At 37.6% G+C, this 14534-nt stretch overlaps 1 protein-coding gene across 1 annotated transcript in view; it reads left to right on the top strand.

Moving 5' to 3' along the window:
- Positions 1–13439, top strand: part of LOC309620164 (fibrous sheath-interacting protein 2-like) — a 74154-nt gene extending 60715 nt beyond the window's left edge. Inside the window, 15 exon segments of the mRNA XM_082376225.1 lie at positions 2508–2602; positions 2605–3133; positions 3135–3957; positions 3961–4443; positions 4447–5872; positions 5875–6713; positions 6717–6796; positions 7117–7550; positions 7553–7992; positions 7996–8448; positions 8450–8594; positions 8597–9219; positions 9224–10357; positions 10361–11695; positions 11697–13439. Of these exon segments, the coding sequence (XP_082232351.1) occupies positions 2508–2602; positions 2605–3133; positions 3135–3957; positions 3961–4443; positions 4447–5872; positions 5875–6713; positions 6717–6796; positions 7117–7550; positions 7553–7992; positions 7996–8448; positions 8450–8594; positions 8597–9219; positions 9224–10357; positions 10361–11695; positions 11697–12104 (9247 nt within the window). The 3' untranslated portion in view covers positions 12105–13439.
- The last annotated feature ends 1095 nt before the right edge of the window (positions 13440–14534 follow it).

Raw genomic sequence — 14534 nt, 5'->3', positions numbered from 1 at the left:
CCTAAGGAGACAAAAGACCTGTATGCAGAAAATTATAAGACACTGATGAAAGAAATTAAAGATGATACAAATAGATGGAAAGATATACCATGTTCCTGGATTGGAAGAATCAACATTGTGAAAATGACTCTACTACCCAAAGCAATCTACAGATTCAATGCAATCCCTATCAAACTACCACTGGCATTTTTCACAGAACTAGAACAAAAAATTTCACAACTTGTATGGAAACACAAAAGACCCCAAATAGCCAAAGCAATCTTGAGAACGAAAAATGGAGCTGGGGGAATCAGGCTCCCTGACTTCAGACTATATTACAAAGCTACAGTAATCAAGACAGTTTGGTACTGGCACAAAAACAGAAATATTGATCAATGGAACAGGACAGAAAGCCCAGAGATAAACCCACGCACATATGGTCACCTTATCTTTGATAAAGGAGGCAAGCATATACAGTGGAGAAAAGACAGCCTCTTCAATAAGTGGTGCTGGGAAAATTGGACAGATACATGTAAAAGTATGAAATTAGAACACTCCCTGACACCATGCACAAAAATAAACTCAAAATGGATTAAAGACCTAAGTGTAATACCAGCCACTATCAAACTCTTAGAGGAAAACATAGGCAGAACACTCTATGACATACATCACAGCAAGATTCTTTTTGACCCAGCTCCCAGAGAAATGGAAATAAGAACACAAATATACAAATGGGACCTAATGAAACTTAAAAGCTTTTGCACAGCAAAGGAAACCATAAACAAGACCAAAAGACAACCATCAGAATGGGAGAAAATATTTGCAAATGAAGCAACTGACAAAGGATTAATCTCCAAGATTTACAAGCAGCTCATGCAGCTCAATAACAAAAAAACGAACAAGCCAATCCAAAAATGGGAAGAAGACCTAAATAGACATTTCTCCAAAGAAGATATACAGATTGCCAACAGACACATGAAAGAATGCTCAACATCATTAATCATTAGAGAAATGCAAATCAAAACTACAATGAGATATCATCTCACACCGGTCAGAATGGCCATCATCAAAAAATCTAGAAACAATAAATGCTGGAGAGGGTGTGGAGGAAAGGGAACTCTCTTGCACTGTTGGTGGGAATGTAAATTGATACAGCCACTATGGAGAACAGTATGGAGGTTCCTTAAAAAACTACAAATAGAACTACCATATGACCCCGCAATCCCACTACTGGGCATATACCCTGAGAAAACCATAGTTCAAAAAGAGTCATGTACCAAAATGTTCATTGCAGCTCTCTTTACAATAGCCAGGACATGGAAGCAACCTAAATGTCCATCGACAGATGAATGGATAAAGAAGATGTGGCACATATATACAATGGAATATTACTCAGCCATAAAAAGAAATGAAATGGAGGTATTTGTAATGAGGTGGATGGAGTTAGAGTCTGTCATACAGAGTGAAGTAAGTCAGAAAGAGAAAAACAAATACAGTATGCTAACACATATATACGGAATCTAAGGAAAAAAAAAAAAGGCCATGAAGAACCTAGTGGCAAGACGGGAATAAAGACACAGACCTACTAGAGAATGGACTTGAGGATATGGGGAGGGGGTGGGGTGAGATGTGACAGGGTGAGAGAGTGTCATGGACATATATACACTACCAAATGTAAAATAGATAGCTAGTGGGAAGCAGCCGCATAGCACGGAGATCAGCTCGGTGCTTTGTGACCACCTAGAGGGGTGGGATGGGGAGGGTGGGAGGGAGGGAGATGCAACAGGGAAGAGAAATGGGAACATATTGTATATGTATAACTGATTAACTTTGTTATAAAGCAGAAGCTAACACACCATTGTAAGGCAATTATACTTCAATAAAGATGTTTAAAAAAAAAAAAAAGCTAGAAATCATTTCTCTGCCCCAGGATTTCAGCTTCTTAAAGCAACATAGCTATCCAAGGAAGAAACCAGCAATTAGAGATTTGAATTCTAAATGGGCTTCCCGGGGCTTCCCTGGTGGCGCAGTGGTTGAGAATCTGCCTGCCAATCCAGGGGACACGGGTTCGAGCCCTGGTCTGGGAAGATCCCACATGCCGCGGAGCAACTAGGCCCGTGAGCCACAACCACTGAGCCTGCGCGTCTGGAGCCTGTGCTCTGCAACAACAGAGGCTGCGATAGTGAGAGGCCCGCGCAACGCGATGAAGAGTGGCCCCCGCTCGCCGCAACTAGAGAAAGCCCTCGCACAGAAACGAAGACCCAACACACCCAAAAATAAATAAATAAATTTAAGAAAAAAAAAAAAAACGAAACTCTAAATGGGCTTCCCAGCAGAAGTAAAGATTCCACAGGTAGAAAATAGAGATTTGAAGAAAACCCAGTTCCTTTCTTGACTAGATTTTCCTATTTCTTGAGTGAGGTACACCCAAAGTGAAATTCATATGTAAAATATTGCCAGTATTTTGAATGGTCAACATTTTTCCTTAATGCATGTTAAAAATACCAATGTTTTCTGTTTCAATGTCCTCTTGATGAAAAAGTGTCTATTATTTCCATGCTGTTAAGCAAAAAATACGAATCAAAACAGCCTCTAAGAAGCATAAACAGTGATTCTTCACTTAACTTTGTGAACATCTCACTGAATTGGTTATTTCCTATATAATTTCAAGCATTTCTGATTGCACCGAAGATGGTGGAACAATACAGAAGTCACTGGAAAACCAAGATGCAACTTTTAGCAAGATTATTTTAGTTCATTCCCAAGTGTTTGAGAGTCGGTCAATTTCTATCAGAGGACTTGCCTTAAGCATTTCTGAAATCATTATTCGAAGCCTTTTAAATAGTGACATTTTAAAGGCAGACGTTACACAAGTGCTTTCTGTAAAAGCAAAATATATTTATTGTCCAAAACCAGCTGTGGCTGACTTTAGCGATCTCTTTCAGGATCTCTTAATAGGAGTAACCCATGTTCTGTCCAAAGAAATAGGAATAAATCATCACCTTGACAGCAAAGGAAGAAACAAATCACCGTCCACACCTAAAAGCCATAGTTTGCCCATTTGCAACAAAACCAAAACTATGAAAAGACAGATAGGTGCCAGAGGTAGGAAATCAGCTCCTACTCACCAAATTAATCAAGTAGCACAGAAAAATAAATTCTCTAGCATGTAAGTTAGACATCCTGGTTGGCAGCCTAAGAACTCATGAATTCAAAGAAGTAGTCAACAAAATTTTCAATATTGTTTTCAATTTGTTTTTGCCAGATGAATGCCCAAATTGGGATACAGATTCTGGTAAAATAGCAAGAGAAATGTTCCTATCTTCAAGTCATAGAATTCCTAGAAATAACGTAGGGCCCTCCCCCAAATCAGCTTTTCTTCTGAATGTTGTGTGTGAGAAACTTATTAGAATACTCTTGGAAGAATGCACAACCAACAACTTCCTTACAGATGGTCCTCTTTCTGATGAAATATCAACAGAATGTCAACTGTTCAACATACTTCAAAATGTAGAGGATTATTGCAGGGGAACAATGGACTATGGCTTACCAGTTGAAGGATATGACATATCAGACCTTTTGGAAAATCTGGCAGAAATAGATCAAGAATCTATGCTTAGTATTATTTCCCATAGCTTGGTAAAATCCTTAATGGAAAAATTGTCATGCAGTATACAGCAACCTCCCAGAAGTCTACCACTTACAAACAAGCATTTAGCATATAGGACAAGAGAGAGACCTCCTAGTTTCCCAAAAGCAAAAAGGCCAGAATTAAAAGAATCAAGACAGGGTAAAGACTCTGTGAGATTCATGAGTTATGACAGCAAGCCTCTGACAGGACCATTGAATAATCGTAGGGTGATTCATTCCAAAATGCAAACCCCATTTCGTAAGCAATTTTCAGGAAAATTCCCTTCTCTACCTCCTCTTCGAAGACCACGTAAAAAGGAATTGAATGCAACAGCCTTTCTTAACATGTGATATCCAGGAGGCATGAACACAGGAGTGTACTCTGCCACATTTCTGGAGGAAATAATTGCAGACATTTTTCTTAATCTCACCACCGCAGTGCAGGGCAAAAATGTAAATATCACTGAAGCCCAGCTCAACGAGATGAATATATTAGATGTCAACTCTGTGGTGAATGAGTTTAATAATGCTCAAGTCACTGTTGAAGAAAGGATATGTTTTCCACCAATCTATAAAGAAACTGTTAGTAAGATTGTTGACTCTGTTTATAATGATGTATTGTGGCACTATGCATTTCAAGTTACCTGTGGCAATCATCTGGCACATGCTGCCACGTCAATAGCAGAACAGATAACTAATGGCATATTGAAAGAGAGTATAGACTACCAACTCCCATTGTGCTCTGTTGGAAAGCTCATGCCTAATTCATATTACCCTCTCAAAGCTGAAAATATACTACAGAAACTTCAAAACAACCTGAGTGAACTTAATTACTAAGGTCAACATTCAACAGGCTATACTACCATCCTAACACACGCATTTTTAGAAGATGTCATCAGAAGACTATTATCTCAGCTCATTCCTCCACCCAGCGAGGCTTCATGCTTGGGAAAGAAATACTTAATGACTTCGGATTTTAATGAGATGGCCACCTATATAATAAATAAGGTTTTGTTAGCCATTTCAAAGCATAAGATTTGGCTCAATAAATATGATTGTCAGTATCTATATACAGAAAAAAACCTTCAAAATATGGTGGAGTCTGTTTATAATAATATTTTGCAGATGTCTGGCTTGCTTGCGGCAATACAGAAAAGTATAGAAAGCCAAAGCCCAATAATGGTTGACCGAATGGCCAGTCTTATTATTCAAGAGATTATTGAAAATCATCTTCAACCCTTTTTGTGTGAAGAGGGCTTACCTCATTCAACGACTCCATTGGATGAAATATCAAATATGGTTAAAGAGGTTCTCAGTGAAGTCACAGGGTCACACAGACCCCAGAAGCCATCATCACTAGGTATGGACTTTTATCCTAATGCATTTGTAGAAGAAATTGTTGCCAGACTATTTTCAAAGCTCTTCGATCCAAAATATAACACTGAGTGTGATTTGGATAAAGTGACCCAAAAAATAGTAAACTCAATAAACAACCATTTTAACAAAGCTAAAATCTGCATTCTTCATGATGACCAAGAGCAGCCATTCCCCACTGTAGATACAGACACTGTGGATGAACTTGTCAATTCAGTTTATGAAAATGTTCTCAAACAGCATGGGCTGGCCCCTGAGGTTGATAATAAAGAACTCAAAGACAGTGATATTTTTGTGGAAAACCTTACCAATTTAATCATAGCAGCCATTTCTGATTATCTTTTTCACCCACTGTTTTCTGGGGATTTGTCGGCTTCTTCCTATGCTACTTTAACAGCAGAAAACATTATTCAGAACATCTTTTGTGGCATCACTGAACCTACCCAGCCAAGCCAGCATTTATCTCCATATAACATCTTGCTGCCATACACATTTTTAGAAGACATAATCAGAGTATTATTATCTAGAATCTTTCCTTCTTCATCTAACATGGTTCTATACAGTGAAACTCCAAAAGATAGATCAGGAATTAATCGCAGTAAAATCTCTTCAAAGTTAATCAGTGATATTAGGATGAAAATTTCCCAACATGAAATTCGATTTTCAAAAGATGAAGATGAAACCGAATCTGTTTATTCAGAGGATGCTGCTCAGCGTCTCGTTGATTCCACATTCAGAAATATCTTGCAAAACTCTGGGTCTCAAGAAGCAGTTGAGCACGATAACACAAGCAGTGACAATGTTCTTATCGATAGAATAGCAGGTTTTATCATTAAAAATGTCTGTCAACAACATCTTCATCCATTTGTGTATGGGAAGTTGTCATTTCCCCATCATATGCATACTTTGATAGTATGAGAAGAAGGCAATGTTTTTTTGCCAGTGTTTACTCCTCAGCTTTTTTGGAAGATGTGATCTCTGGGGTTTTAAGCAAAATATTCCACAGGGTATTAGGTATTGTGCAAACAAAATCACTAAGAGATTCAGAAAAAGAACTGTTGGAAACAGCTGAAAAACTCATATATTTGATAACGGAAGAATTCTCAGAAGTTCAAGTTAGCATCCTAGGAAATGCTAAGGAACAACTGTGCTTGCCCCTAGTAGATAGAGACATAGTGATAAAAATTATTGACACGGCATATAGCAAAGTTTTACAAGAATGTGAACTGGAACCTAATAAAGACCTTCTCAGTGACACCAAGACACTGGCTGAGAGGGTAACTAAAATTATCCTGGCTGAAGTTCTTGATTTCCGAATTCCTCCATATTTCATAGCAAAGCTGCCTTTTAAATCATATTCAAAACTCAATGCTGATGTTTTGATAAAGAGAGTTCATTATGCGATCAGTAAATCAAGACTCCGAAGACAGACTTGTACAATATATACCACCATATTATCATATACACATTTGGAAAAAATAGTCACTCGGGTTTTATCTCAGATATGTCCATTGAACTGCAGTGCAGAAGACCCATACCTTTCGCAGTCACACTTCAGTGACACAGTTGTGAGACTGATCGATGAAATCATGTCAATAATTTCTAAACATGCAATATGCATTATTAAAGATGGAAGTGAAAAACAAAATGTGATTTCAGAAAAAGATATCCAGGCTATGGTTGATGCCATTTATAATGACATTTCTCATTCAAATCTATACCAGTCTCTTTGAAAAGATAAAAAAGGCATAAGTAATATACCTGTTACAAAAATAGCGAGTTATATAAGGGAAATATTTAACCATCATCTTGAGTCATTCTTTTATTTATTTATTTATTTATTTATTTATTTATTTATTTATTTATTTATTTTTGGCTGTGTTGGGTCTTCGTTTCCGTGCGAGGGCTCCCTCCAGTCCCGGCAAGTGGGGACCACTCCTCATCGCGGTGCGCGGGCCCCTCACTATCGCAGCCTCTCCCGTTGCGGAGCACAGGCTCCAGACGCGCAGGATCAGCAATTGTGGCTCACGGGTCTAGTTGCTCGGCGGCATGTGGGATCTTCCCAGACCAGGGCTCGAACCTGTGTCCCCTGCATTGGCAGGCGGATTCTCAACCACTGCGCCACCAGGGAAGCCCTCTTGAGTCATTCTTATCTGGAGATAAAACTCTTCCTTCAGGTACAGTGGATCAAACTTATCAACAGAGCGCAATAGATCCTAAACAAAGAGAATTATCTTTCATTGTGAATTCGGCCGTCTTTTTGGAGGAAGTAATTTCTGAGCTTTTATGCAAAATCCTTTATGTATTCTCACATAATGTCCTGGCTGCCGAAAACCCATGTAAAGCAAACGCCAATGTTACTGATATTGTTACAAGATTAGTAAAATCAATTGTGCTGGAGTTCACCACATCACAAATTTTAGTTGCAGATCACTTGGATGAAAATCTGTATTTTTCAGAAGGATATAAAGAAATGGTTAAAAAAACTGTCAACATTATTTATGAAAAAATATTAGATGATTATCGATCTCTGGTTCATGTTTATAGAGCTATACAAAATGATGCTGTCAATTTGGGGAAAAAATGTATTATTTACTGTTAGGAGAAATTTATGATTATCAGGTGGAGTCATTAGTTACAGGAGAATTAGCAACTTCTTCCTATTCCTCCCTCCAAGAGGAGAACATCATCAGAAATGTACTTGACACCATCAACGATAGCCATGACTTGCCATCATGCATCACTGTATTGCCTCGTTCCCTTTTAGAAGATACGATTTACAAGCTTCTAACACATATGTTCCCTTCATCTGAGACTGAAACAGAACCAAATGAGGAAGAGGTGCCACCAGATTATGAGTTTGTGAATAGTGCTTCAAAACTAACTGATGATATCGTAACAGAAATTTCTGAACATGAGATTAGACTTGCCAAGGCAGAGGAGCATGTGGAGAGTTGGCAATTAGGGGCAATCGATAACTTCGTTGACTCCATATGTAACAATATTATTTAAAAAATTAAGTTTGAAGATGAAGTACAGAGAGATACATGCAAAAGAGGAGGCTCATTCCTCGGGAGAATAGTTGGTTTCATTATGAAGGTAATTGTGGACCACCATCTGCACCCATATTTATGTGAGGAAGAATCATTTCCCAGTGACTTACCCCAAAATGACCATGTCACTGAACTCTTGAATCCCATGAAAGAAAAAATACAGTCCTTCCCACAGGTTTCTGTATACTCTGCTGCATGTTTGGAAGATGTTGTAATTGACCTTGTTCGCAAATTTTATACTCTACCAAGTATTGCTGAAAATCCTAAGGACGAAGAGATATCAGAAAGAGATATCATGGGCGTAGCTATAAAATTTGCAAATGCCCTGATAGGGGAATTTAGGAAAAGTGAAATTAAAGTTCTAGCAAATGCTGAAAAAATGTTTTCATTTCCACCGATAGATAAAGAGACAAGTCGATAAAGTATCTGATTCTGTGTATGATGAGGTCATAGACATATATGGATCTAAAAATGTTCAGAAACATGATAGAAGTAACATTGTTATAGAGATGATTGCTGTTTTGGCCAAGAAGGCAATCTCTGCTTTCCAGATTCAACCACTTTTTCAGGAAGCTGGTCTTCCACCTTCTTTTCATTTCTAGATGTGGATAGCATCATCCAAAGAGTTCAACACCTACCATATAAAACCTTTACAAAGATAAACAGAAGCTTGAAGGAGAACCCAGTTTCTTCACTAGAACAATTATCTACACTTATTCCTCTAACCTCAGACCTGAAAGACAAAATGGACACTTTGGAAATAGATGGAAGAGCACTTAATGGAAAAGAGAACTTCAAAATGGAGAAGACACCAATGAAAACAGGCAGCATCCAGAAGCCAGTATGTACCAATATACATAGCATTATGAAGAGCGAAGTAACTACCCTAGCATCAGGGTCAGTTGGAGGTGTGCCAAAGAAAAAGAAAGAGGATGAAAAGAAAAACGAAAGTTCAACTGGAAAAGATAATGAGAAGGTATCAAAACTCACTTCAACAACAACCAGTGTGAAAAGTAAAGATACTCAGGGGCCAGATTTGGGTACAGCACTTACAAAGAATGAAATCAAGAAGAAAGACCGTTTGGCTAGAAAAGATGAGAAAGGGCAAGGTGATGAGGTATACCAAAATCTTTCACCAGCTATCAATGATACAAAAAAACAACGTTGTCCTGGAACCAGATCTTAAAATAGATGATAAAAAGATGAGTGACAAGAAAAAAGAAATTTCATTAGGAAAAGGGGATAGACCTTTTGAATTACCATCTCTGAAATTCAAGGTGAGATATAGAGAGATCCAAAAGAAGAGAAGAGATTCCCCAGCTTACGCAGTTACAGATGACAAACAGATCTTGCATTCTAAACATGCCCAAAATGTCACTGGAATCATTTACAGAAATGTTTTAGAAATATCTTCTTTCCAAGGACCAGTGGATGACTCAAAATCCCCAAATCCTCTAGGTGATAAAGCAGCATATGTAACTCAAGCGGATGGCAAGGATTTTGCACAACCTGCTTCAATGAATTCAGCTAAACAGAATGTTCCTGCAAAAGAGGAAGAGAATGAGAAAAGTAAAGATAAAGAGATTAAAAGTACACCTAGTAAACGGGACAATCCGCAGAACCCACCAGAAAATAAACCCGGGATTTTCCCTGCTAACTTTTTAGAAGATGTTATCTCTGAAATAGTTAACAAATTGATTTTTTCTTCCTCATCGGATACAGATGATGCATGTCAAAATGTAAGCAAAGGTGTAAATCAAGCTGAGCTCTATGACACGGCTATGAAACTGATTGATTCCCTGTTAAAGGAGTTTTCAGATGCTCAAATTAAAGTATTAAGCCCAGATCAAAGAAGTAGGTTCCTACCATCTGAAGATAACATTTCATCAGTTCATAAAGTACCTCTCAGGCAAAAAGAACTGTCTGTGGAAAAAAGACCTCCCAAGAAAAAGATAATTATAGATAATATACCACCCATGCATAACACGGCACCTGCAACTAAAATACCTTCTTCAGATCAGGCACCTTTTATGGCTAAAATACCATCAATCAATAAAATGTTGGTCAATAAGATTGTTCACCCCTCTATATGCAATATTTTGCAGAAATATAGATCTCAAGACTCCATTTGCGAGGACATAAAGAGTAATGTTGAAAAATTAGCAAGAAGGCTAGCTAATGCAGTAATAGAAGAAATTTTTCAGCATCAGCTAAACTTGCTACTTTATGATGAGACTCCAGATTCAGTGTGTTTGCTTCTAGAATCTAAGGAGGTTATGATAAAGGTCCATAAGGTGGCCCAAACAGCTTGCAAAGAATGTTAATCATCACCATATACCATAATGCTGCTTTATGAATTTTTAGAAAGGATAATTTCTTCTCTTCTATCAAAAATTTTCTCAGCAGTAGCCAACGCTAAAACAGAAATATCTGAGGATAATTTGTACACAGAATTGGATTTCCTTCAAATGAAATTAGTAAGTATAGTTATAACAGAGATCTCCACAGATGAAGATATGATTATACAGTATGTAGAATCTTTACATCCTAATGATGATGAAATTATTCAATTAGTGGTTCAGACTATTTATAATAATCTTTTGCAACAATTTGGATCTCAAGAGAGGATACAGAAGTGTATCAGCAGTGGTTGCAAAATCCTTTCAGAAGGCATAGTTAATTTAGTTGTACAAGAAGTGACCAGAAATCAGTTACAGAACTATTTTTCTGGAGAACTAACGCCACTTCAGTGTACAGAAGTTGACAGTGTTGTTGAAAATATCCTTAAAGATGTTATCCAAACCACTGAAATTCCCCAGCCTCAGCCATCACAGGCTTACAAACTGCCTTTTAACATAACAGAAGAAATTGCTATAAATTTTTTGTCAAAGCTTCTATTTAAGTTTCCAAAAGCGGATAAGGAGCAAAACAATTCCCTAAATGCTGAAATGCAAAAAATAAGCTCAAAAATCTTAAATTCATTCCAAGAATATATCTCTAAAAGTCAGATTACAGTAGTACCACAGGTCAAAGAATCATCCACTGTATCTTTAGCAGACAGTGGGACTATTGAAAAAGTAGTTACTTCTGTTTATAACACTGTTTTAAAGCACTCTGGCTCCCATATTTCAGTGTATAAAGATTTAATGGGTAAGAGCAATGTCCTCTCTGATATAATAGGATTTTTAATGGTGAAGGAAATTTCCAATTCAGAATTTCATCCTCAAGTAGAAGAAGAAACATCAAGTTCAGAGTTAGCTTTGGAAGCTGTCAAAATTATGGAAAAGGTGGTTAAGATTATTGATGATCTTAAGTCAAAGAAAAAACCTTCATCCAAAAAAGAGGCTGTATTAGATGCCAGGTTTTTAGAGGAAACACTTGCCTTGTTCTTGGCTAAACTAGTAAAGTTGCCAAGTGCCTCAAGCAAAGATGTTAAAAACTTATCAAAGCCTGAGTTAAATAAAATTGCATCTCAATTGACAAAATCCGTGACAACTGAAATTTCCAGAAAAAACATTAGCATTGTAGCTGTTAATCCTGAAGAAAAATTTTTAAATCCAGAAACTATAGAAATTATTTCTCAGATGGTCGATTCTGTTTATAATCATGTACTACAACAATCTGGAACACATGAAGAACTTTATCATGACATGAAAGGTAACAAACCACATCTTTCCTAAAGAGGTGGCTTCTTTAATAATCAGGAAAGTTTCCAATTGTCCATTAGAAACAATTAGCCCAGAAGATTCACATGCTAATCTCTTTGGCGATCTGGATGTTGGTCGAATTGTTGAAAAGGCGCATGAGCATGCTGTCAAAATGGAACCTGAGCTAGAGCAAAAAGGGTTAGATCAAGGTTTAAGGCCCTCCCAGAGTCTGCCATTAACCCCACCAAAGAGCCCAGGTAGGCTCCAGTGTTGGGTTGCCTCAGGCAAAACAACCAACAGGGAGGGAACCCAGCCCCACCCATCAACAGTCAAGTGGATTAAAGTTTTACTGAGCTCTGACCGCCACAGCAACAGTCAGCTCTATCCACCACCAGAGCCTCCAATCAAGCCTCTTAGATAGCCTCAACCACCAGAGGGCAGACAGCAGACGCAAGAAAAACTACAATCCCGCAGCCTGTGGACCAAAAACCACAGTTACAGAAAGATAGACAAGATGAAAAGGCAGAGGGTTATGTACCAGATGAAGGAACAAGAAAAAATCCCAGAAAAACAACTAAATGAAGTGGAGACAGGCAACCTTCCAGAAAAAGAATTCAGAATAATGATAGTGAAGATGATCCAGGACCTCGGAATAAGAATGGAGGCAAAGATTGAGAAGATGCAAGAAATGATTAACAAAGACCTAGAAGAATTAAAGAACAAACAAACAGAGATGACCAATACAATAACTGAAATGAAAACTACACTAGAAGGAATCAATAGCAGAATAACTGAGGCAGAAGAACGGATAAGTGACCTGGAAGACAGAATGGTGGAATTCACTGCTGCGGAACAGACTAAAGAAAAAAGAATGAAAAGAAATGAAGACAGCCTAAGAGACCTCTGGGACAACATTAAACGCAACAACATTCGCATTATAGGGGTCCCAGAAGGAGGAGAGAGAGAAAGGACCTGAGAAAATATTTGAAGAGATTATAGTTGAAAACTTCCATAACATGGGAAAGGAAATAGCCACCCAAGTCCAGGAAGTGCAGAGAGTCCCAGGCAGGATAAACCCAAGGAGAAACACACCGAGACACACAGTAATCAAATTGGCAAAAATTAAAGACAAAGAAAAATTATTGAAAGCAGCAAGGGAAAAACGACAAATAACATACAAGGGAACTCCCATAAGGTTAACAGCTGATTTCTCAGCAGAAACTCTACAAGCCAGAAAGGAGTGGCATGATATACTTAAAGTGATGAAAGGGAAGAACCTACAACCAAGATTACTCTACCCGGCAAGGATCTCATTTAGATTTGATGGAGAAATCAAAAGCTTTACAGACAAGCAAAAGCTAAGAGAATTCAGCACCACCAAACCAGCTCTACAACAAATGCTAAAGGGACTTCTCCAAGTGGGAAACACAAGAGAAGAAAAGGACCTACAAAAACAAACCCAAAACAATTAAGAAAATGGTCACAGGAACACACATATCGATAATTACCTTAAACGTGAATGGATTAAATGCCCCAACCAAAAGACATAGACTGGCTGAATGGATACAAAAACAAGACCCATATATATGCTGTCTACAAGAGACCCACTTTAGACCTAGGGACACATACAGACTGAAAGTGAGGGGATGGAAAAAGATATTCCATGCAAATGGAAATCAAAAGAAAGCTGGAGTAGCAATACGCATATCAGATAAAATAGACGTTAAAATAAAGAATCTTACAAGAGACAAGGAAGGACACTATATAATGATCAAGGGATCAATCCAAGAAGAAGATATAACAATTATAAATATATATGCACCCAACATAGGAGCACCTCAATACATAAGGCAACTGCTAACAGCTATAAAAGAGGAAATTGACAGTAACACAATCATAGTGGGGGACTTTAACACCTCACTTACACCAATGGACAGATCATCCAAAATGAAAATAAATAAGGAAACAGAAGCTTTAAATGACACAATAGACCAGATAGATTTAATTGATATATATAGGACATTCCATCTAAAAACAGCAGATTACACGTTCTTCTCAAGTGCGCACGGAACATTCTCCAGGATAGATCACATCTTGGGTCACAAATCAAGCCTCAGTACATTTAAGAAAATTGAAATCATATCAAGCATCTTTTCTGACCACAACGCTATGAGATTAGAAATGAATTACAGGGCAAAAAACGGAAGAAAGACAAACACATGGAGACTAAACAATACGATACTAAATAACCAAGAGATCACTGAAGAAATCAAAGAGGAAATCAAAAAATACCTAGAGACAAATGACAATGAAAACACGACGACCCAAAACCTATGGGATGCAGTGAAAGCAGTTCTAAGAAGGAAGTTCATAGCTATACAAGCCTACCTAAAGAAACAAGAAACATCTCAAGTAAACAATCTAACCTTACACCTAAAGAAACTAGAGAAAGAAGAACAAACAAAACCCAAAGTTAGCAGAAGGAAAGAAATCATAAAGATCAGAGCAGAAATAAATGAAATAGAAACAAAGAAAACAATAGCAAAGATCAAGAAAACTAAAAGTTGGTTCTTTGAGAAGATAAACAAAATTGATAAGCCATTAGCCAGACTCATCAAGAAAAAGAGGGAGAGGACCCAAATCAATAAAATCAGAAATGAAAAAGGAGAAGTTACAACAGACACCGCAGAAATACAAAGCATCCTAAGAGACTACTACAAGCAACTCTATGCCAATAAAATGGACAACCTGGAAGAAATGGACAAATTTTTAGAAAGGTATAACCTTGCAAGACTGAACCAGGAAGAAACAGAAAATATGAACAGACCAATCACAAGTAATGAAATTGAAA

The sequence above is a fragment of the Balaenoptera borealis genome (assembly GCF_965194805.1).
Source record: "Balaenoptera borealis genome assembly, chromosome: X".
NCBI classification, from domain to species: domain Eukaryota; kingdom Metazoa; phylum Chordata; class Mammalia; order Artiodactyla; family Balaenopteridae; genus Balaenoptera; species Balaenoptera borealis.
The sequence above is the reverse complement of the archived record's forward strand: the minus strand, read 5'-3'. Positions and strand labels throughout refer to the sequence as shown.